This window comes from Doryrhamphus excisus, linkage group LG2, assembly GCF_037039965.1.
Source record: "Doryrhamphus excisus strain RoL-2023G ecotype Guam linkage group LG2, RoL_Dexc_Guam_v1.1, whole genome shotgun sequence".
NCBI lineage: Eukaryota > Metazoa > Chordata > Actinopteri > Syngnathiformes > Syngnathidae > Doryrhamphus > Doryrhamphus excisus.
The window spans coordinates 26,714,109-26,734,086 of record NC_136358.1 but is presented as its reverse complement, the minus strand read 5'-3'; the positions used below and the strand labels follow the sequence as shown (position 1 = coordinate 26,734,086).

Here is a 19,978-nt window from a genome sequence, read left to right as displayed (position 1 = left end):
TATTTGCTTCGAACATGTTAACGCACTTACATTAAGGAACACCACATGTTTACACTTTGACATGTCTAAAAAGGAGTATAGGAAGATGCAGAACTTATTCAATCTTACCCCTTCTCCGTGTCTCAACAATTACCGTTTGTTTACTTGTTTATACGTTACCAGTTTCCAATAAGGAAAGAAAAAAAATAATGCAATATAAAAAAAATGAAAAGGAAAGAAGAAAATAAATAGGACAGTATTGTGACAGTTATGTTTGTACTTGCAAACATATATTGTACATTTATTTGCTTACATTTTTAACCTGTGTATCACAAATAAAACGTATTCTATGAACACAATTAAACAAGAAAACCGAAAGTAAACAACATCATAAATGGAGGGAATGAATGAAGCGTTTAGTTGGTTCGTAGTTCAATTCAAAGAACCGAATCAAAGAGCCGTTTCCTTCGCGACCAACACATCACCAGTTGCCGTACTGCACCGCACTGGCCAAAACAGCTAGCAGAGAGGAGGCTAACATTAGCTAGGGAGCAGTTCAGCAGCAGCTGTAGCTCGTAAAAAAACAAACTCCATCTACAAATCAATGACAAGAACAGCAAGCCTTCAAATATGCGCTTGGATTTCGACTGATACTTGTTGAAATTAACCTATTTTCATTTCCTTTAACGCTCTGTGAAGCTCCCAGCGATCCCAAAAGCGCAGGAACTTAACTGTGGGGTGAGTTTTGTGTGTGTTTTTTTTTAAATAATGACTGACTCTTAACTTGGTGTATTCTTGTGGTAATTATTTACAACAACATTTAAGTGTAAATGCGACTATACAATTCTAATGGCTGCAGTCTTGCACGTGATGATAATTAATTTCGAACTCGTTAGCCTTTAGCACGACTAGCGTTAGCGGGTCAAACCTGTAAGCCTGACCACGTCTTGATACCTTCAGGTAACTGGTGTAACGTTTGCGGCCATTCAAGTAATGCTTGCTGTTGATTCTCACGCCAGTGGCGTCGGCGTCACGCTACACCGGAGACGATATGATCTGAAGAAAACCACGAGTTAGCATTTGCACTATGCTAACCTTCCAAATCTCCACTGAAGTTCAGGCGTCCGCTAACAAAACGTTGCGGTTTACAAGTTAAATATATCTTGTGTGTATGTTGGTTTAACGAACAATATCAACGCTAACCTCATCTAACACTCGGTTTTGTTTGAAATTAAACAGCTCCATAGCATGTTTATCTACGGTAGGCCCTGTCTATGTCGGCAATATTTATTAACGTTTTCTTGAAATGCGTGAATATTCCTGCATAATGCTGCAGTGTAATGTCTTTCCATTCTCAGGAAATGGAGTCTGATCGATTGAGGCGAAGAGAGGAAATCCAAAAAGCAATGAGTTTTATCCAGTGGGTACAGTTCTACTCAAAACTAGAGTCTATTGACATTGTTGTGTTCAGTGACTATTTTCTGTTCACAGGTCCTCATTGCCTTACCCACAGCCGGAAAATTATGAGGTGGGAATAATTCTGTCACATTACTGTGTTTTTTTGTATTGTTACAGTGTGTGTGTGTGTGTGTCATTCTGTAAAGCGTGGGTCACAACCCGCTGCACACAAAAAACGTGGACAAAATTTAGGGATCCGTACGTGGTGACTACTACCTCTGCGCGAATTTGGGCGCAAGCAGACACAACGTAGAACTTTTCATGTAAGAGGAACTTGCACTGCGTCAAGGCTACACATATGTGTGACGCACTGACCGCCCTACACACATACACAAAAAATTTAGAGGTCCCTGTGAAGGTATGGAAGAGGAGAGGTTGCATAGCAGGAGTGAACAGTGAAAAAGACAGTATAAAGGTGGCTTTCTTTGATTCATCATGGAAATAATTGCAATAACGCTACCTACAGGACTGGAATGAAAAGACGCACAACTCACAACAATACAACAAATTTAGCACAGCACAAATGTATCAATGACTGAACTGGTTTGATACGACATGCTCATTCTCAAAAAAATTTCTCTCCATCTTTCTTTCAGGCCTTTCTGACTCAATTGGTGTGTAACCTGCTGGACGAGGGCAATGCTTGCTTTCGAGAAGGAGACTCTCGTCAGGCAACCCAGCAGTACGGCGAAGGGATCAGTGTTGCCCGCTACGCCCAGGCTGAGGCCCTTGTCATCCCTCATGAACTGCTGGAGAGCCTCTATGTGAACAGGGCTGCTGCCTTCTACCAATTGGTGAGGGACCTGTCCACACATAAACTCTGAAAGGTGGATTTTTTTTTTTTTTTGTGACGCACCGCTTGTTTTTATCCCATCCAGAGAGAGTTCGAGCGGGGCATTCAGGACTGCGAAAGTGCACTTTTTGTGTCTGAAGGCAGTCGCAGGGCTTTGTACCGCAAAGCGCTTTGCCTCAGAGACCTGGGACGACTCCGTGAGGCATACGAGTGTGGCACAAAGTGTCTTCTCACCGCACCAAATGTAAGTTGCTCCTGTAGATGTTCATTCGGATGCGAGGGTCGACGCCAGGCGGACTGCTTTTGTTGGTGGGTGGGAAGTTTGACGTGTGCAGTGCGCTAAATACATTTAGTTTAGGAGGGGATGTCATATATGCAGGATCCATTTGTTGTAATTAAACAGCCATATTGGAAAATTAGCATTTTCATAGTGTTTTTTTTCTCCCACGACCTACTTATTTGCGTTGTAGCTTTGTCATCTCCATGCGATTGCTACAATTTCCCTATGTGACAAGCTCACTGTTGGTTCATTTTGACCATTTGTTTAACCCTGTAAGATTGTTGCATTAGCACTTATTTTTTGAGTCGCAGCCCGACTCATCAGCTGGTGAATGGCTAGCGGGCCGCAAGTTTGAGACCCCTGATGTAGACCAACTCATCAAGTCCTGGTCTACAGTGTTGTTATTTCTAAAAAAGAAAAAAAAGCCTGCTTAAGTTGACATTGACACACATGGTTTCCTGTTTTTGTCGACATAAAATTTGAGACTCAAGGGCGTTGTGATCCAGCTAATACATTTTGCTTTGGTGTGTTTTTAAATTTGTTTTTAGGACAGACAGGTGAACGATCTGGCTCAGGATCTGGCCAATAAACTGGGACTGAAGGGCCGTAAAGCCTACGTCAGCCCCCAGACGGAGTCTACAACCACAGAAGGAGAGAGTCTTGGCGAGACAACGCCACCTACTGGAGAGGTATTTGATCATGTCCGAGCTCATTCATGCTGAAGAAAAGACAGCAATGCTAATTTGAGGATTTTTACATTTTTTATTTTAGTTGTCCTCCAATGGGCTGGAGTCTTTAGGTGACATGGGACCAGGTATGGCAACAACAACAAAAAAAGCGAAGTCTACAAACGTGCCTTTAAGGCTCCTGTCCCCACAGTCATGCCTCACCATGCTTTTTTCCCCCACATCCTCAGCAGACCTGTCAAGTGCACAGTGCATCCCTGCACCTTTGGCCACGCCCATTCCAGTCAGCGACGATCCCGCAACCTCCGTCATGACCCCGTGCACTGACCTGTCGGAGAGCCCCAGCAGCCAGTCCCTGCCGCCCATGCCGTACTCGGTTCCTGTTTCAGAACACATGGACGAATGCAGCAGCGTAATCAAGGACGAGCTCGACAGTCTCCTGGAATGCATCCCCAAGAAAGTCAGCGAGGTGGGTGCTGATCGCAGGGACAGGAATTGCACACGTTGTCGTTTTGACCCAAATGTAACGTGTAAAAGACGACCCCTCTTTTTTTTAGTAGATACATTTTTGGAGAAATATTTTGAATACATAATGAATCTTTTGAGATACTAACAGTAAAATTCTGTAGCTTAGCTTAGTGAACAGTGGTCACTAATTTTGACTTGATATTTTTTTAATAATAGGCCGTAGTCAATCATGAAACAGCGATAATTTTATTGACTAACTTTTGCTAAACAATGCAACAGAGTATATATTTACTACTTGAGTTTTTTCATCTGCGTTTCTCCTTTCATTTGCGTAGCACCGTCGTGGGTGTCTTGAAATAACAGCAGCTATAAAAGTGGTGCACTTGACACTTGTGTACAAATAAGCAATGAATGAATCAGCCAATCACAGGCCTCTGCAGAGCCAACATGGGATAAAATTCGCCTGTGTTGTCTTGCTTGTGTCCTGCTTCAGAGTCCAGTCCAAGGTGCTATCCCCACCAACCTTCCAAACACTGCTGTGGGTCTGCGGCCTCCTTACTCCCCCAACCTCCCGGCTCCATCGGCCCAGCTTGCCCCCACCTTCTTCGGCACCTCCATCAGTGAAATCCCCCCGCTGGAGGCTTACTCGCCGCTGGCCCAGCGAGACCAAGGCTCCACCCAGGTGCAGGACGCTCTGGGAGGAGGCTTCTCAACCGGAGCCCTGGATGGCGAAGGAAAAGCCGGCGTCATCGCTGGCGGTATTGACTCTTTATCAGAGTACACTCTCCCAGGTCAGTGAAGTTTTGCATGTTTGTTAAACCACATTAAATAGTATGAAAAAAATGTATTTTGTGTTTGCGGTCTTGAAGGGGGCCGAGTGTGTCACAGCTTCATCCCTGGTATGCGCAACCACAGCTCTACACAAGCAGTGAGTCACATGGTCCGGTGCCGTTGTCTGCTTTGTTTTGCCAATGGAACCATTTCCGACTAACGTTGTGTATCTTTATGGTCCATTTCTTCTTCAGAATGGTCCAGCAGGAACAAACCTCTCTATGTTGTCCAGGAATCCTTTGACTAGCACACACGAGTTCCGCCAGGCCTGCCATGCCTGTTATAGCCGAATAGGTCAGAGGGTTAATAGTGTAGGATGGTTATTTTAGTTTTAGGTAGCTTTATGTGCATCGTATACTTTCAGGTCCACGAGTTATGGACTACAAATATCAACCAGAGGCAGCACATCGATGCAAGAGGGACGTCCTGCTGTGTCGCTTGAAAAACACAGACGACCCCACCTGGAAGAGGATTCGACCTCGGCCTGCACGGAACAACTTTTTAGGAGCCTTTGTACTCTGTAAAGGTGTGTTCACAACTAAATAACGCTGCTGCGTTCCGTCTACTTTATTTTTTTCATTTCTTCCTCTCTTTGTCTCCCACAGAGGTGCAGGAGCGCCAGGAGTGCCAGTACGGCGAGAACTGCACCTTTGCATACTGCCAGGAGGAAATCGATGTTTGGACACAAGAGAGGAAGGGCGCGCTGAGCCGCGAGCTGCTCTTTGACCCCCTGGGTAGCACAGAAAGACGCGCGCTCAGCGTCACCAGACTGCTGCAGCTCCACATGGGCATGTTCATGTTCCTCTGTGAGGTGAGGTCAATCACTCCAGTGGGGGTCCTCTCTCCTCAGATGGCTCATTTGTACGCCTTGTCTCTTTCTGCAGGAATGTTTTGATAGTAAGCCCCGCATCATCAGCAAGCGCAGCAAAGAAAACCTGTCAGTCTGTTCAAACCTCACAGCTCGACACCCGTTTGACGATAACAAGTGAGCGTGGTGATTTTTCGACCCTTGTGATGAGGACATGCAAAATAACACAATCTCACTGCAGGTGCCTGGTGCATGTGGTGAGGTCGGCCAACGTGCGTTACAGCAAGGTGCGCCCCCTGCACCCGCTTTGCCAGTTTGATGTGTGCCGCCACGAGGTTCGCTACGGCTGCCAGCGCGAGGACAGCTGCTCCTTTGCACACTCTGTCATAGAGCTCAAGTGTTGGGTGCTGCAGCAGGACACGGGTACGTGGACGCAACACACTGTACTTATTTTGCAACGTGAGTCGTGTGATGCTGTAGGCCTGGGCCGTAATTATTTTGTATTTTTATTATTTTTTTATCGATCAAGTAGAAAATATATGTTGATATGTTGTTTGCAGGCATAACCCATGAAGAGATGGTTCAGGAGTCCAAAAGACACTGGCAAAGGCTGGAGCAGAATGCCCAGAAGCAGCAGAGGGTGAGACAGTACAATGTGCAGTTCTTGTGTTTATGTCATTAACTTCCTTTTCCCTTTGTCAGCCCATCCATATTCCCCACCCGAGCAGCAGCCTACCGGTCGGAGGGGTCGGGGGAATGGGAGGTGGCGGTGTAGGGGCGGGAGACGGCATCGGCGGCGTCCCCTCCATGGGAGGCCTGGGCATGGGTGCCTTGGGAGGTGGCGCAGGCCGGGGCCGCCCCCTCAACCTGAAGATGAAGTTCGTGTGCGGCCAGTGCTGGAGGGAGGGGCAGGTGAACGAGCCTGACAAGAACCTGAAGTACTGCACTGCCAAGGCGCGACACAGGTGAGGCCGCACTGAAAGCACGCGGTGGTATTTTCAGCTCGCGAGCAGCAAACCATGTGGCGTGTGTTTCATCGACGTGGCAGCTGGACAAAGGAGCGTCGAGTCTTGCTGGTGAAATCCTTTGAGAAGAAGAAGTGGGTTGTCGTTCGTCCTCTCCCGTTCTCCCGCACCTATCCACAGCAATACGACGTGAGTGTCTGATTTTCACAGTTTTAAAGAAAAAGCAAAATTGGGGAATGCAGCAAGCATCACAGAGGTGTGGAAGACTATTTCAGTAATCTAATTTAGTGCATGGAAACCGACTGACTTTTGTTGGTGTTTCATGCAGATGTGCGTGCATGTGATGAAGCAGAAGAAGTGCCACTACATTGGCAACTGCTCCTTTGCCCACAGCCTGGAGGAGAGGGACGTCTGGACGTACATGAAGAACAACAGTTGTAAGATGTAGCACACCGACGTATTCCGATTATACACCGATTATTTCAACTCAACCTTATTGTCTTCACCTCCTGCCTTTTTGTAGTGAGAGACATGCAACAAATGTACGAGCTGTGGCTGCAGCTCACCAATCAAAGTAGACGCACAGACAGTTCTGCGGTGACCCCGCCTCCTGAGGACAAACAGGTCACCATCACAGCCGACTACAGCGAGAGCATGGTGAGGGATTACTACCACCTCAAAACCGCTTTCTCCTTGAGTTGGATAAGATAAGATATGCCTTTATTCGTCCCTCAGTGGGGAAATGAGTACAGAATCAGTTAAGCAGTACAAAATACGCAATATAGAAAAATAAGCAATATAAACAACCCAAGTATTAACAAAATCAAGTCGAGTTATATACAATACAGTATGTAGATAATATGAAACAAGATGAGATATATGACCAGTCTATACACTGAGATCTTGCTAGTGAGTTAATATGAGGCATTATGGAAGTACTTCACATAGAACTTAGTATATTGCATTTAGAGCCCTTAATATTGCACAGTGAATGGGGTCTGGAGTAAGTATTCTGACTATAAAAGCAAGTAAGAGTTGTTGTTGTTGAAATGATGTAAGTCCTAAAGACATCCATCTCTTGTAAACGGCTGACTTTTGTCGTTGTGATTGTTTTGATCAAATCTTGAAAATGTGTGCACCAATATGTTCCTTCGCGGGTTTGTGCTTTTTTTTTTTTTTCCTGTGTTCACCATTCACAAGCTGTTGTTGAATAGACGCGGTAATACGCTTGTTGCAGGGAGGCCGGCGGATGTCAGACGGGGATGACCTCTGAGACTCCAGCCAGCTGATTGCCGCCAACAGAGACCAGAGCGACCGGCCGCACCAGCTGCAACTGAACAGTCAGTCATTTTGCCAGTCTGACCTCTTAACAGCCAGCCAGCCAGCCGTGTGGGAGCTGATGTAAACACACACATACACACTTGTCTTGCATATTCACACAACCCATTAGTCAATTCATGGAGGAAGCTTTTTTTTCAGCAGCACCTTTCAATTCCCCCTGTGCCCTGTAGTACTGCAGGAGTGGTAATTATGATCATGATAAATATGTACACGCAGACAGAAAAATCTGTGTCCACCAGGCACCTTTTTTTTGGGGTTATTATTTTGTTTTTTTTTTTGGGGGGGGGGGGTGGTGTCAAACCTCGCAGCACCAAAGCAATTCTTGAATGAGCGCGCTGGCCGTGATTCTTATTGTTTTGCTTGGCAGTCAATGGGGGAAAAGTCCCTTGAAGGATGGAGTTTTCATGCTAAAAGTTGTCATTTCAACTGAGAAGTGCCAAAAAAAAGAAGGTCCTGGTGGATACGCCACACAAGTCCAGCTGTATTACATTAGATCCCCCGCTGATCAATTTGGTTGCGTTTTAAAACAACAAATGGCTAAAAACTACAAATAATGGCCGCACTCACAAAAAAAAACTATTTTTGTTACTCTAGACCCTATAATATACCTCTCACGGTTGTTAAATTCATTTTAAATTCAGTTTTACATATTAGACTATTACTTTGAAAACGTGCCATTGTACATCACGTCTTGTCAAAGCATCTTCATGCTGGAAAATGTTAGTGCTTGTGAGACAGCGCCTTCTGCTGGATCCATGGCTGCATTACTTTCTATTTGCATGACCATTAAAAAAGGCAATAAATTAGAGAGAAGAAACGTGCCAACACGGGGGATCTACTGTACAACCAAAATATTTCCTTTTGTGGAAATAACAGCAGGAGGGCCAACATGTTTGTGTGTTGTTGTTTTTTTTTGTGTGGTTTGTTTTTAATGGGAATAGTGTGCGTCCTCCTCATATTGTCTGCCATATTGGTAGAGCACTTTGAATGTAACGCCTGCACGGGCCTTTAAAACGGGGAATATTGATGAATTGAAAATGACGCTGTTGTTGTGAGAGAGGTATGTCCATCTTCTTGCATTTCAAAACATCCTAAGCAAAATGTCCCCCGCCCCCCTTCACCCCCCCCCCCCTTTCTGTTATGTATCCATCCTGCCATACACGCATACAGTAAGTAACATACACAGTGCTAATGGCTGAATCTCTAAGAAGCATCCAAACAAAAACCTCAATCGGACTCTAGCAGTGTCGGTGGCGCCCGTGCAGAAGACTTGTGTTGTCATACTTCAAGAAGAAGGTTTACTAGAATATATATTGCTTTTTTTATATTGATGCTAATTTGGAGAGACAAATAGACACTTTTTGGAGTCCGATTGGGGTAAATATATCCACACAAATATCATCATTGTTCCTAATGGATTAATAAGAACAACATTCGGGGAGCCACACCCTTTTTTTTTTGTGCCTATGAGCAACATACACACACACAAGCAGGGTATCTTCCTGCCATCTCACTATGCCTTTAATGCAAACAGACACAAGTGAGGTATGTCTATACTGATTCTCACACACAACACATTTACTTATAATGCTATACTACTAATAATAAATGATAACTTAGCAATTAAGCTTAATAAATATATAACCTGACAAACCTGTATTGATTACATAGAACTTCTTGTTATTGAGGTATTGCTATATGACATGTATCGCTGAATAGACTACTATAGTGATTTTTTTCTTTCTCTCTTTATATTCATTTTATGTTGTAGTTTTTTCCTTCTGTGTGGGTTCTTCCAGGCAGGGTGGCTAACAGTTAAAAATAGCACAAGCTTATTTTTTCAAGTGTTTATACGAGTTATACTAGTTGTGTTGCTGTGCTTAGTGAGCCCTCGTCTGGAACAGCCCACTATTTAGCTACTCTGAGGGATTGTATTATTACTACTACCCTTTTAGTATTATGAATATGATAATGATTGCTATTGGCTATTTCTCTTCTATATCCTATTGATATACAGTATGTATGTTTATTGCAATGTATACCTATATATGTATCCATGTATGAATATGACGGGTAAAATAGGCGTCCTGTGTATGCAAGCCTGCACAGCTTGTCTTGTGAGGCAGTGAGCAGACAACAAATTGACATCATCATGCTACAACCTGTTTCCAGAGGCCTTCGGATCGCTGTTTAAAAAAAAAAAAAAAAAAAAAAAAAGTTCTCTGCTTCCTGCCTGTGCTGTGCTATTTTCAGTCATACACAGAGGCTTACATACTCCTGCATAGCGCCTTATTCGATAAAAATGATACCCTTATTGTATAATCCTGCTTACTATATACAGTACAATATGTGATAGCTGATAACCTATTATAATATGTAAACACCCCCATTAAGGTAATTTAGATAAGTGATGGTAGAGCTGTTTTATCCCCCTCCCCCAGTGGCTTGGCAGAGTTGAAAAACTTCAAAAATCCTCACTTAAACTGATTTTTTTTTTTTTACGTTATTTCATTTGTAAACTCCCAGTCAGTCCTATCTTTGAACCTTACATAAAAAGTATGAATAATGTTATTATACTAATATGTAATATACTCGTCATATGTCTCTCCACACCACAGAAAAACGTCTGCTTCACTGATATTCTTGTGAGCCGCCGCCGCCGCCGCCTCCTCCTCCCTTTTTTTGTTCATTTGATTCCCAGCACAAACATGCCAACGCAGCCACCAACAGTCCCAATCATGAATCATGTGTATCAGTTAGGACGTTATTGGTTATCTCAATTGATTTCAAAAAGAGGAAGAAAGAAAACCAGGGTTGAAGTAACAAGTGAACAAACAAGGCCTCTATCCTTTTTTTTTTGTACTGTATTTTTATGATCTGTTTTCCAGTTTTTATGTTTTATTGATTTGATTTGTTTTCTCTCCTCCCTGGTTGGAAGTTGATATACTCAAGTGGACCAATTCTCTTGAAAGCATTTAATAAACCAACAGTTTTAGAAGAACACAAATGAGTTTTGTTTTCATTGCCTTTGAGAAAGGACTTACAGGGGTAGTTAAAGAATTTTTGGACATGGAGTTGTATGTATTGCATCAATGGTGACTTACCCCCCACTCGGTAGTGGGATTTTGCTGATGAGGAATGTTGTTTTTGAGCTGCTTAAATAGTTTGGCTTCTCAAAACGGTATGAATTTAGAATTTTCAGTCCTTACAAATAACACATTTTTCTCTTTTATAGCCTGACTTTTGTTTTCAATCATGTCCAAGGTTATTTGATGGTTAAAGTGAAGCAAGTACAAGGGTTTAACCATCATATTTCACATTTTATATGGTTTATGTAAATAAAGTATGATAAACATAGAAATTGTATTCAAACAAGATGGTTATTGCAACTGTTCATTCACTGAGTTCCATTTCTCGCGATAGTTTTGCTCTCCACTTGTAAATCTTAATTACACGCTTTACGCAACTATGTCCTCACGCTTTTTTTTTTTCCTTAAGTAACATCGTCACCTCTTACTGATTGGCCAGGTTCACTTTGATGGACGTGCGTTCGAACCAATCAGTGCTGCTTGTGCAGCGCGAGAGGGCTGAACCGAACTGGGTGGTTTGCGTGTATACAAACTTTTAACTTCGTTTGTCATTTCTTACGAGAGCTGTCAAGAGTTGAGTGACTGCGTGATGTCGTTTTAATCATCTGACCTTACTTTATTTGACAATTCTATTCTTTCTGATATATTTTGCTTGTGTGTGTGTGTGTGTAAAAATTCAGGATTAAAGCATGACTGCAGAAATTCCAGAGATATTCAGGGCTTTTTTGGAGACTCCATTTACGCTGCCGAACTTTGACACATATGGTAAGTGATTTTTTTTTATAATTTAATGTGATATAAAGTCATAGAAACGCTTTAAAACTACATGAAATGTCTGCAATACGTGTTGCATAACCCTGACCATATGCTCTACTTGAAGTACCAGTACTGACATGTATAAACTACAGATCACTCGTGCATATAGCGTCAAAACCAATCATAATATAAATTAGCATATGTAATGTACAGGAGTGCAAATATGTTATTGTGAAATAAGCAGTTAAGATACTATTTAGTGAGGTTTTTCCATATGTACATAGGTCGAAAGTTAACATTCAGTTACGTACAAAATTGGGGTAGATTACATCAAACTAAATCAATTAATCCAATCACTTGGTAAATATGTAGTTTCCAAATTCAACCACTAGATGGGTGTAATGAGTAATGATGTGTACCTAACCAGATTGCAATATTGCATTGCACATGACATGCAAAGCAGTGTACACAATGGAGCACTTTATTGTTCATTTGGTCCATTTCCTGCATGAATTTGTACTGATATAATGTATTTTAGCTAAGTACACGAGGTACCTTTTGAATACTTTATTGATTTGATGACATTTTAAAAAAAAAAAGTTAAAAAATAAACAATTAAGTAAATATGTAGGATGGAACTGTGCAAATGTGAAAGACATGCATACCTTTTGAACTTGTTTTGCAAGTTGGCATGCATGGTTCCAATGTGCCCACGTGGTATATGAATACATACGTAGATAGATATGTTCGATGTACAACTGGTCATGTGTTTTACCAAACAGCACTTGAGCAACCCGACCCCGATTTTCCAGTGACTCTGGCAAGTCATTCTGTCTACCAGTGCTGTCTTTAGAATACGGATGTAAGTTGGAACTGGTTGACCTTGTTACCATGCACCTATGGCGCCTATGCATGTTCCACTTGGTATGTTGACATGTTGCGCTGCCTGTTTCACGTGTTTTACCATGTGATCACTGAAATAAATAAATAAATAAAATATGCTGCACCTCTTTGGCGTTACACATATGTTTCTTAGTTAGAATTTAGAATCCGGAAGTCATTTTTCAAAGATTTCCAAGGTTTTCAGTGCTGCAATTAGGTATTTCACTTGTAATGAAATAAAAAAATAAAGGTGGAACGAGTTGTACTGTACTGTACTTGTTGTTCCTCAGGTCACGTTTTCTTGCGCTATATAAGTCGGTCAACCAATGACAACGCCGATATTTGACACCACATATCCTATTGGCTGATGACACACGATGACGCCTTTTTCCTGAGTGCCATGGAGTCTGTGTCACGACTACCCAATCAGAGCACGGAAGGGGCGTGTTTTGTAACATTGGGGTGTGGCTTATTCTTTCCAGTACAACGTAGTGTCTGTCTCAGCGCGTGAGGAAGTGGGCTACATCTGTCACTTAATTTGGGGGGTTGTGTGTTTTATTTCATCATTGCGAATACTTTGAGGGTATTTGTAATATTTATACTAGTGTTTGCGTAAGATAAAACACATCACAAAGCCGAGCGAGTCTTTACGCGAAGAAAGTAGGCCAACAACAAGGTGGAAAATGCCCGGAGAAACCGTCGTCGTCACACTGGAAAAGGACACTGGGTCCCCCACGTCTTTCCCGGTTGTTCTGAAGAAAATAATGGAAATGCCTCCGCCGAATATACTGGACGGCGATGAGGGTAAGGTGTAATTTGTTTACGGTAGCATGTACTTGGATACATAAGGTAAAACATGGTTTACAAAGATACAATACCGAAAGGATAAATATACTGCCAATTATTCGGTATTGATCCCAAACCAACATCACTTAGTAGGCTTGTGATATGCCTGATGATTATGCTTGTAAGAACTTATTCCGTGACTTGTGAAACAATATATGGATTCAAAAATATGAACACAACACGAAAAAATATTTGTGAAAATAAACATGCAAGAGAATAGAAAAAATATTGATGGCATCTTATCACCCCAATATTGATTATTAAACACAAATCTACATTCATACTACATCATTGTATGCATATAACAGTAAAAAAAATGACTGTGTTCATTTCCTGTGTGTTTTCAGACACTGACAAGGAGAAGCTGTGTTTGGATGGCGATGCCGACCTGGGCGGAGGAGTCAGCGGGATGGGCCCGTCAGCTGCCCTCACCCCCGCTATCTGGGACAAGACCATCCCCTATGACGGCGAGAACTTCCACTTGGAGTACATGGACCTGGAGGAGTTCCTCATGGAGAACGGCATTCAGAACTCCACGGAAGAAGATGAGGAGGGCGTCAAGACGGGGAAGGTGAAGGTTAAGCCTGCCGACATGTCTCTGCTGCCCATTCAGGAGCTGGACAAGTGTGATGAAGAGGTGGTGATCATCGCTAACTGCGAGACGGACATCACGTGTGATGTTACGGCAGGTGAGTGGAGACGAGGTGTTGGGTTTCCCTGAATTGTCCTGCAGAGTGCAGCTTTTTTACGAGACTAACTCGGCAATGGCCGTGCAGATTGGTGGAAATGAATGGCTATGGACCTTAGTATATATAATAATAATAATAATACATTTTATTTGTATAGCGCTTTTCAAAATACTCAAAGACACTTTACAGAAGAATGGAGTTGAATAAAGCAAGTAAACATCACATATCACAATATTTTGGGGATGTATCCTGATGTGACGATACAAAATTATCTGAAATTTTCAGCAGAGTCTTGAAAAAAAAACTACAAATGAAATATACTTTTGTCAAATTGTAAAGCACATTTATTTATTGGTAAGAAAGTGGCTAAATGTCTGTTCCATTAGATGAATACGAGATTAAACGTGGTTCCCGTCTTCACCCAGTGCGCCCCTTACATTATAGCCGTGAAGATAAACTAGCCCGAGTAACACATGCAACCACGCTAGCATGCTAAACGAAGCTAACCCCGCTAGGTTCCATTCACTCACCGAGATGCTGCCAACCTTTGCCGGTTTTTAAATCACCATTTCAACCTGTGTAGTTCGTGCGAGAGGCGGGGTACACACTGGACTGGTGGCCAGCCAATCACAGGGCACATATAGACAAACAACCATTCACACTCACATTCATACCTATGGACAATTTGGAGTCGCTAATTAACCTAGCATGTATTTGGAATGTGCGAGGAAACCGGAGTACCCGGAGAACATGCAAACAAAGATGCCCAAGTTCCTGCCTATGTAGCCAACATGCTAACCACAGGCATTTGTTTTCTGTGACATTCTATGTGCCTTTAAGAGGCGGAGCCTGGGAAGGGGCGCATGTGTGTGTGTGGCAGCTGCCTACTGTAGAGTTGCTGAGTGTTAGCATGTTTAGCAGCGTGGAGAGTGCCTTTGAGTGCCCCCATTGCAGTAGTTTATACTACACAGTACACAGTACTACACACGGTTACTTTGAGACAATCGCCACCAAGAATGCTGTCAATGCTAAAGTGTGAGTTTATGTCAGCTGGGATAGGCTCCAGCATACCCCTGTGACGCAAATGAGGATAAGCGGCATAGAAAATTTATATTATGATATAGATTTTTTTATATTTAATTCCTCCAACTTTCTTACATTTAACAAATGAATTGAACAATTATGTACTTTATATATCTTCATATTTTTCATACCAGATCACCATAATCTCACATTTGGCATCATACCTCCTGTGTTTGCTAAGGCTGTGTTCACACTTGTGGTTTGGTTATCTGTCCCAATGGTATGATAGGCAGCTTTTGTGACTATTGACAAGTCTCAAACATTCCAAATCATTTGAATCATTTGTACATGCTGCTATTTGTACTGGCTGAAAAGCTTCTAAAATATACTTTTAGAGAGCACCATTGCCACGCGGCATTGTACGAAGCACTCGCTCACTTTTGACAAAGGCATCAACGGAGCTGTGTGTTCCTGATAGCGGTTGTCGGGATGCAGTAACACTTTCTCGTCGTCTTTCAGATGAAGAAGCAGAGAGCGCAACCCCAGAGCCCATCAGCCCTGACGAAATAGAGGTGGAAGTCAACTACGAGCCAGACCCCACGGACCTGGTCTTGTCAAGTGTGCCGGGGGGCGAGCTCTTCAACCCCCGCAAACACAAGTTCAGCGAAGAAGAGCTCAAGCCTCAGCCTATGATCAAGAAGGCCAAGAAGGTGTTTGTTCCTGAGGAGCAGAAGGTACGCTGTCACAACACAATCTCTACGTACAACTCAATATAGAACGATAATTAATTAGTTAACGGTTATATTGCAATTAATGAAGGTCAACCAGTGAAATCAGTTGTCACCCCTGAACTGTTAAACTGTAAAAGACCTCGTCACGGTGAGGATGTGAGTTTGCAATGGTGACACCCCCCCTCCCTTCCCCCGACACACACAGAGCTCCTGTCTCACAGTGACTCAGCAGTCTGTGACATTTTGTTTACATCCGCCGCCGCAAATATGGACCAATGTGATTAGAGAGGAAATGTTTTGAGCGGGAACACACCTAAAAAAGGAAAAGCCTGTGAGAAGCTGGACAGAACCCGTTGCAGCGAGACCAATAAGCACGCGAACGAACCCTGACCAGTAGGTCACGCCTGTTTCTCCCGCCTCAAAAATGAAAGTATGCAAGGGCCACTTCCAGATTCTGCAAAGTAATACATGTACTGTAGATCTGCTAACCCGTGCTTTTACTATATAAGCATGTTTATATATATTTCAAAAAAACTGTATTTCAGCTGGGTGGCATGGTGGTAAAGTGGTTAGCACACAGACCTCACAGCTAGGAGACCTGGGTTCAATTCCACCCTTGCATGTTCTCCCCGTGCATGTGTGGGTTTTCTCCGCGTACTCCGGTTTCCTCCCACATTCCAAAAACATGCTAGGTTAATTGGTGACTCCAAATTGTCCATAGGTATGAATGTGAGTGTGAATGGTTGTTTGTCTATATGTGCCCTGTGATTGGCTGGCCACCAGTCCAGGGTGTACCCCGCCTCTCGCCCGAAGACTGCTGGGATAGGCTCCAGCACCCCCCGCGACCCTCGTGAGGAAAAAGCGTTAGAAAATGAATGAATGAATGAATGAATGTATTTCAGCTTTGTGATAAATTACATTATTGGTGTGTACTTTTTTGCTGTTTTTTTTTTCTTAAATAGTCTTTGCAAATGTTGATTTTGTTATATGACCCATGATATTTTGACTGTATTCCCTTAATATAACTTTTTTTGCCTGGAATGTCAATGCCATTATAAAATAGGTCTATAAATAAATCAATATAAATACAATATTTTGATTTCATTTTTGTAAAATTCCAACATTTTTCCATTTTTACTGTTGTTTTTAGTTTTTGTATTTTTAGAATATGCCATGGGCTGCTCAATGGCCCCTGGGCCACATGTTGGACCCCTTGAGTTAAGCAATGGACACGGCAAACACTGTTTACCGAAACAGCAAACCCAGGTGACCAAGGCGTTTACATGAAAAATGTATTCCTCATGTTCGCTCGGTTTCCATCTTGCAGGACGAGAAGTACTGGCAGAGGCGAAAGAAAAACAACGTGGCGGCCAAGCGCTCACGCGATGCCCGCAGGCTAAAGGAGAACCAGATCACGGTGCGAGCGGCGTTCCTGGAGCGGGAGAACTCGGCGCTGAGGACAGAGGTGGCGGACCTGCGCCAGGAGTGCGGCCACTTCAAGAAGATGGTGGATCAATACGAATCCAAATTTGGAAAATTGTAAGGGACGCAACACGCAACACGGTTGTAGCCAGACTGCATCACTCGCTGGGTGGTCACCAAAGCTTTTAGGAACTGATGGACAGACGAAGGGGGCGGGGCATGATAGTGGCGCACCCCTGTCACTTCCTGCTGCGGTGGCTTGGGAAATGTCCTTCAACATAAACAATATGTCATCTTTGTTCTCTTCTTTTTCAAGTGCGAAGCCAGAAGACCTTTGAATTATTTTTCAAACATGTGAGTAAATCAATCAAACATTGATGTTTGGGGGGGGGGCGGGGGGGTTAATGAATGGAACGTGGGAGAAGAGGCGATGCAATGCAACCGGATATTTTTCAAGCTTTTATTTTGAAGCATTCATGTGTATTTACACCTAACTAAGCATTTTGACCTTGGTGGCATTTATGGGCTCATTATGTATATTTTTGAGGGATACTTATGTAGCCGTTACTATAGTTTAACCATATGGTGTTGAAGTAGCGACTTCTCCTTCTTTCCATGTTTTTTTTTAAAAAAACGACTTTTTTCACGCATAGCAAAATACTGTGACATTTCTTCAGGGGATTACAGTGACACTCTGGCCTTCCTGCTTCACTTTGTGTGTCTACCGCTCGTGATGCTTCTTATAAGGTGTCCAAACTCTTTTGTCAATGCACGTCCACATCGTTACACTCGTAGTACAAGGACAAAACTCATTGAATGCATCTTTTGCATGGATATGAACCTGCAGGGAACTCCTGCCTGAGTACGCCGTTAAAGCAAGTTATAGTTGATGCTTAACTTATTTGGATCCTCTTTGGGATTTATTGTCTTGTCTTTATCATTTCACAGCCACACAGAAATTAAATAATCATTTCATCAATGAAGTGTTTTATTCCACACTTAAGTGCTTCCATTTTTTTTTTAATTCAGCTGAGTTTGTATGTCTTAAAATGATCAGCTCTTGTTTGTTACCAAGGAATATTCAATATTATAGGGTGTGTCTCTGGGATTTTGTAGAATTATGACATAACTCTATATGTCAAATACTTCCAGCCTTATTCATTTACAGTGAAATGCACTGTTGACTATGGAGAGTACATAATATGTATCACATTGAAACGGTGTGTAATATCAGGTTGATATGAATAATGGACTTTCTATCACAGTCTCTTTGTAAAGTAGTTGAGTGTGGTTACCTTCATGTACATACATATATTGTGTATAAATAAAGCCTTGTTGAGAAAGTCTTGAGTCTTTCTTGCTGTATTTTCCTTCAGAACTGTCAATCAAAATGACTACAACCAAGCACCGTCTGGCGCTGCATGAGTGCTGCTGGCAACAGAAAGCTAAGGTTCACGAACAAAGATTTCTGTTCCTTTGACATTTGAAAAAAATGACAAAAATGCCTTGCAGAGACAGGAATATAAAAGCTCTTTTATTGAAATTACAAATCAACTTCACAAAAAAAAAGACTGGAAGTTTGAAAGAACACCTTGCACAACTCAACGTCTAAAAATGAAAAGCAGTCGCAGCATCTTCACCTCTTCTTGAAGCCATACTTCTTCCTTTCATAAAACAGATCCGTTTTAGAGCTGCCCAAATTCACAATTTTAGGACAGCCATCTCGCTGTTAAGAAAAAAAAGGGAGGTCAAGAGCGTAAACTTTAAAAGCAGATCCAAATGTTCTTTAGTTGCGCTATGGCACAGTGATATATGTGTAAGGACTCACATCTTTCTCCTGAATTGTACACTCTTTACAGTAGTAGGCATCAGACACGCCAGGCCCTCCGCAGATGACGCAGCGTCCCTGGTAGGAGCCGTAGTTGCACTCGTCGCAGATGCGTACCAGCGTACACGGCCTCACATAGGAATCGCAGATGACACACTTCCCGTCACCTAAGAGTGGCATATCAGTTAGTGCTTTGGGACAATCTTATTCTGTGCAATTAAAAATGACAGCAATCACTTAAGAGTCAAAGAAGTGAAACTGCATGATTGATCAATTATCTTTAACAAAAGAAAATATGTATCCCATAATCCCATAGAGTAGGATATCTTCATTACAGACATGAGAGTAACTTATATACTATTACAAATAAATAAAGTTTCCAAAACAGGTGATATTCTGAAGTGTAGACACTTCCTGTTCATTAAGTATGTCCTATATAGATAACCAATATACCACCATTGTCAGTTTCCTTTATGGTATATTGGCTTAAAACACAGAGTTTGAATAGTAGTTAAATACGAAGAATACTCACATTTCTCGCAAAGTCTTCCAATGGCTGCAGAATAAAATTAGACAAAAAAATTAGACAAAGCACACCACAGTTGTCTATTTGGCATATCAACATTTACCAATATACACAATACAGAACCACCTATATTATTATAATATTATTTCTTACGCATTGCTAAGCTAACTCCTATGCTAAGTCTCAGTCAAGTTCGTTCATTAGTGGCTAGCAAATTTGAAAGCATTAGCTTGCTCAAATACGACGGGAAATGGCTAGTTACGAACAAAAAACAATCACACTGTAGACAAAAGTCAACAACAAATCAAACATACCAACGCCGGCTTGTTTTCTACAAAAGATCAAATCTGGATGATGCTTTGCCATTGTTGGCTAACGTGCGGCAAGCTTTGCAAGAACCGCTTCCGTTTCAACTTTGACCTGTGACCACGTTACTTCGATTGACATTACCGCCATCTAGCGTCTGAAACTAAAAATGATTGTTTTTATCCTCTCAGGTACATAAGAAAATATATATACTCGTGCACGTTTGAGACTTTATTTAAAGTAATAATTTAAAAGTAATTCATATTTTTAT

The 19,978-nt window shown here is 42.2% G+C and overlaps 3 protein-coding genes across 4 annotated transcripts; 2 read left to right on the top strand and 1 right to left on the bottom strand.

Moving 5' to 3' along the window:
- Positions 1–457: 457 nt before the first annotated feature.
- Positions 458–10,672, top strand: zc3h7bb (zinc finger CCCH-type containing 7Bb). The gene is made up of 21 exons (XM_058062348.2): positions 458–717; positions 1,338–1,399; positions 1,471–1,507; positions 2,034–2,231; positions 2,316–2,474; positions 3,059–3,199; positions 3,282–3,324; positions 3,427–3,665; positions 4,158–4,455; positions 4,534–4,592; positions 4,690–4,789; positions 4,860–5,021; positions 5,101–5,306; positions 5,380–5,480; positions 5,545–5,726; positions 5,864–5,943; positions 6,006–6,268; positions 6,352–6,457; positions 6,597–6,705; positions 6,792–6,925; positions 7,506–10,672. Exons 2-21 carry the CDS (start codon positions 1,341–1,343, stop codon positions 7,539–7,541), a joined length of 2,712 nt encoding a protein of 903 aa, XP_057918331.2. The 5' UTR covers positions 458–717; positions 1,338–1,340; the 3' UTR covers positions 7,542–10,672.
- Positions 10,673–11,249: 577 nt separating this feature from the next.
- Positions 11,250–17,671, top strand: tefa (TEF transcription factor, PAR bZIP family member a). 2 transcript variants are annotated; one of them, XM_058062046.2, is made up of 4 exons: positions 11,250–11,463; positions 13,530–13,871; positions 15,414–15,628; positions 16,953–17,671. In XM_058062046.2, exons 1-4 carry the CDS (start codon positions 11,388–11,390, stop codon positions 17,166–17,168), a joined length of 849 nt encoding a protein of 282 aa, XP_057918029.2. In that variant the 5' UTR covers positions 11,250–11,387; the 3' UTR covers positions 17,169–17,671. The 2 variants fall into 2 exon arrangements, with proteins under 2 accessions (XP_057918029.2, XP_057918028.2); XM_058062045.2 differs by lacking the exon at positions 11,250–11,463 and adding an exon at positions 12,796–13,140.
- An 889-nt stretch (positions 17,672–18,560) lies between these two features.
- phf5a (PHD finger protein 5A) lies at positions 18,561–19,853 on the bottom strand. The gene is made up of 4 exons (XM_058062047.2): positions 19,716–19,853; positions 19,408–19,431; positions 18,876–19,042; positions 18,561–18,773 (listed from the first exon to the last, which is right to left on the bottom strand). The coding sequence occupies exons 1-4, from the start codon at positions 19,765–19,767 to the stop codon at positions 18,684–18,686; spliced, it is 333 nt and encodes a 110-aa protein (XP_057918030.1). The 5' UTR covers positions 19,768–19,853; the 3' UTR covers positions 18,561–18,683.
- Positions 19,854–19,978: the final 125 nt, after the last annotated feature.

What these genes read in the sequence shown, in the direction of transcription:
- zc3h7bb (XM_058062348.2), top strand. Translation starts at nt 1,341, where the DNA reads ATGGAGTCTGATCGATTGAGGCGAAGAGAGGAAATCCAAAAAGCAATG. An exon ending in TGCCTGTTATAGCCGAATAG is followed by an intron (nt 4,790 to 4,859) that starts GTCAGAGGGTTA and finishes GTATACTTTCAG; the next exon opens with GTCCACGAGTTATGGACTAC. An exon ending in ATGCCCAGAAGCAGCAGAGG is followed by an intron (nt 5,944 to 6,005) that starts GTGAGACAGTAC and finishes TCCCTTTGTCAG; the next exon opens with CCCATCCATATTCCCCACCC.
- tefa (XM_058062045.2), top strand. Translation starts at nt 13,020, where the DNA reads ATGCCCGGAGAAACCGTCGTCGTCACACTGGAAAAGGACACTGGGTCC. An exon ending in CACGTGTGATGTTACGGCAG is followed by an intron (nt 13,872 to 15,413) that starts GTGAGTGGAGAC and finishes GTCGTCTTTCAG; the next exon opens with ATGAAGAAGCAGAGAGCGCA. An exon ending in TTGTTCCTGAGGAGCAGAAG is followed by an intron (nt 15,629 to 16,952) that starts GTACGCTGTCAC and finishes TCCATCTTGCAG; the next exon opens with GACGAGAAGTACTGGCAGAG.
- phf5a (XM_058062047.2), bottom strand. Translation starts at nt 19,767, where the DNA reads ATGGCAAAGCATCATCCAGATTTGATCTTTTGTAGAAAACAAGCCGGC. An exon ending in TAGAAAACAAGCCGGCGTTG is followed by an intron (nt 19,432 to 19,715) that starts GTATGTTTGATT and finishes TTTATTCTGCAG; the next exon opens with CCATTGGAAGACTTTGCGAG. An exon ending in GTACAATTCAGGAGAAAGAT is followed by an intron (nt 18,774 to 18,875) that starts GTGAGTCCTTAC and finishes TTTTCTTAACAG; the next exon opens with CGAGATGGCTGTCCTAAAAT.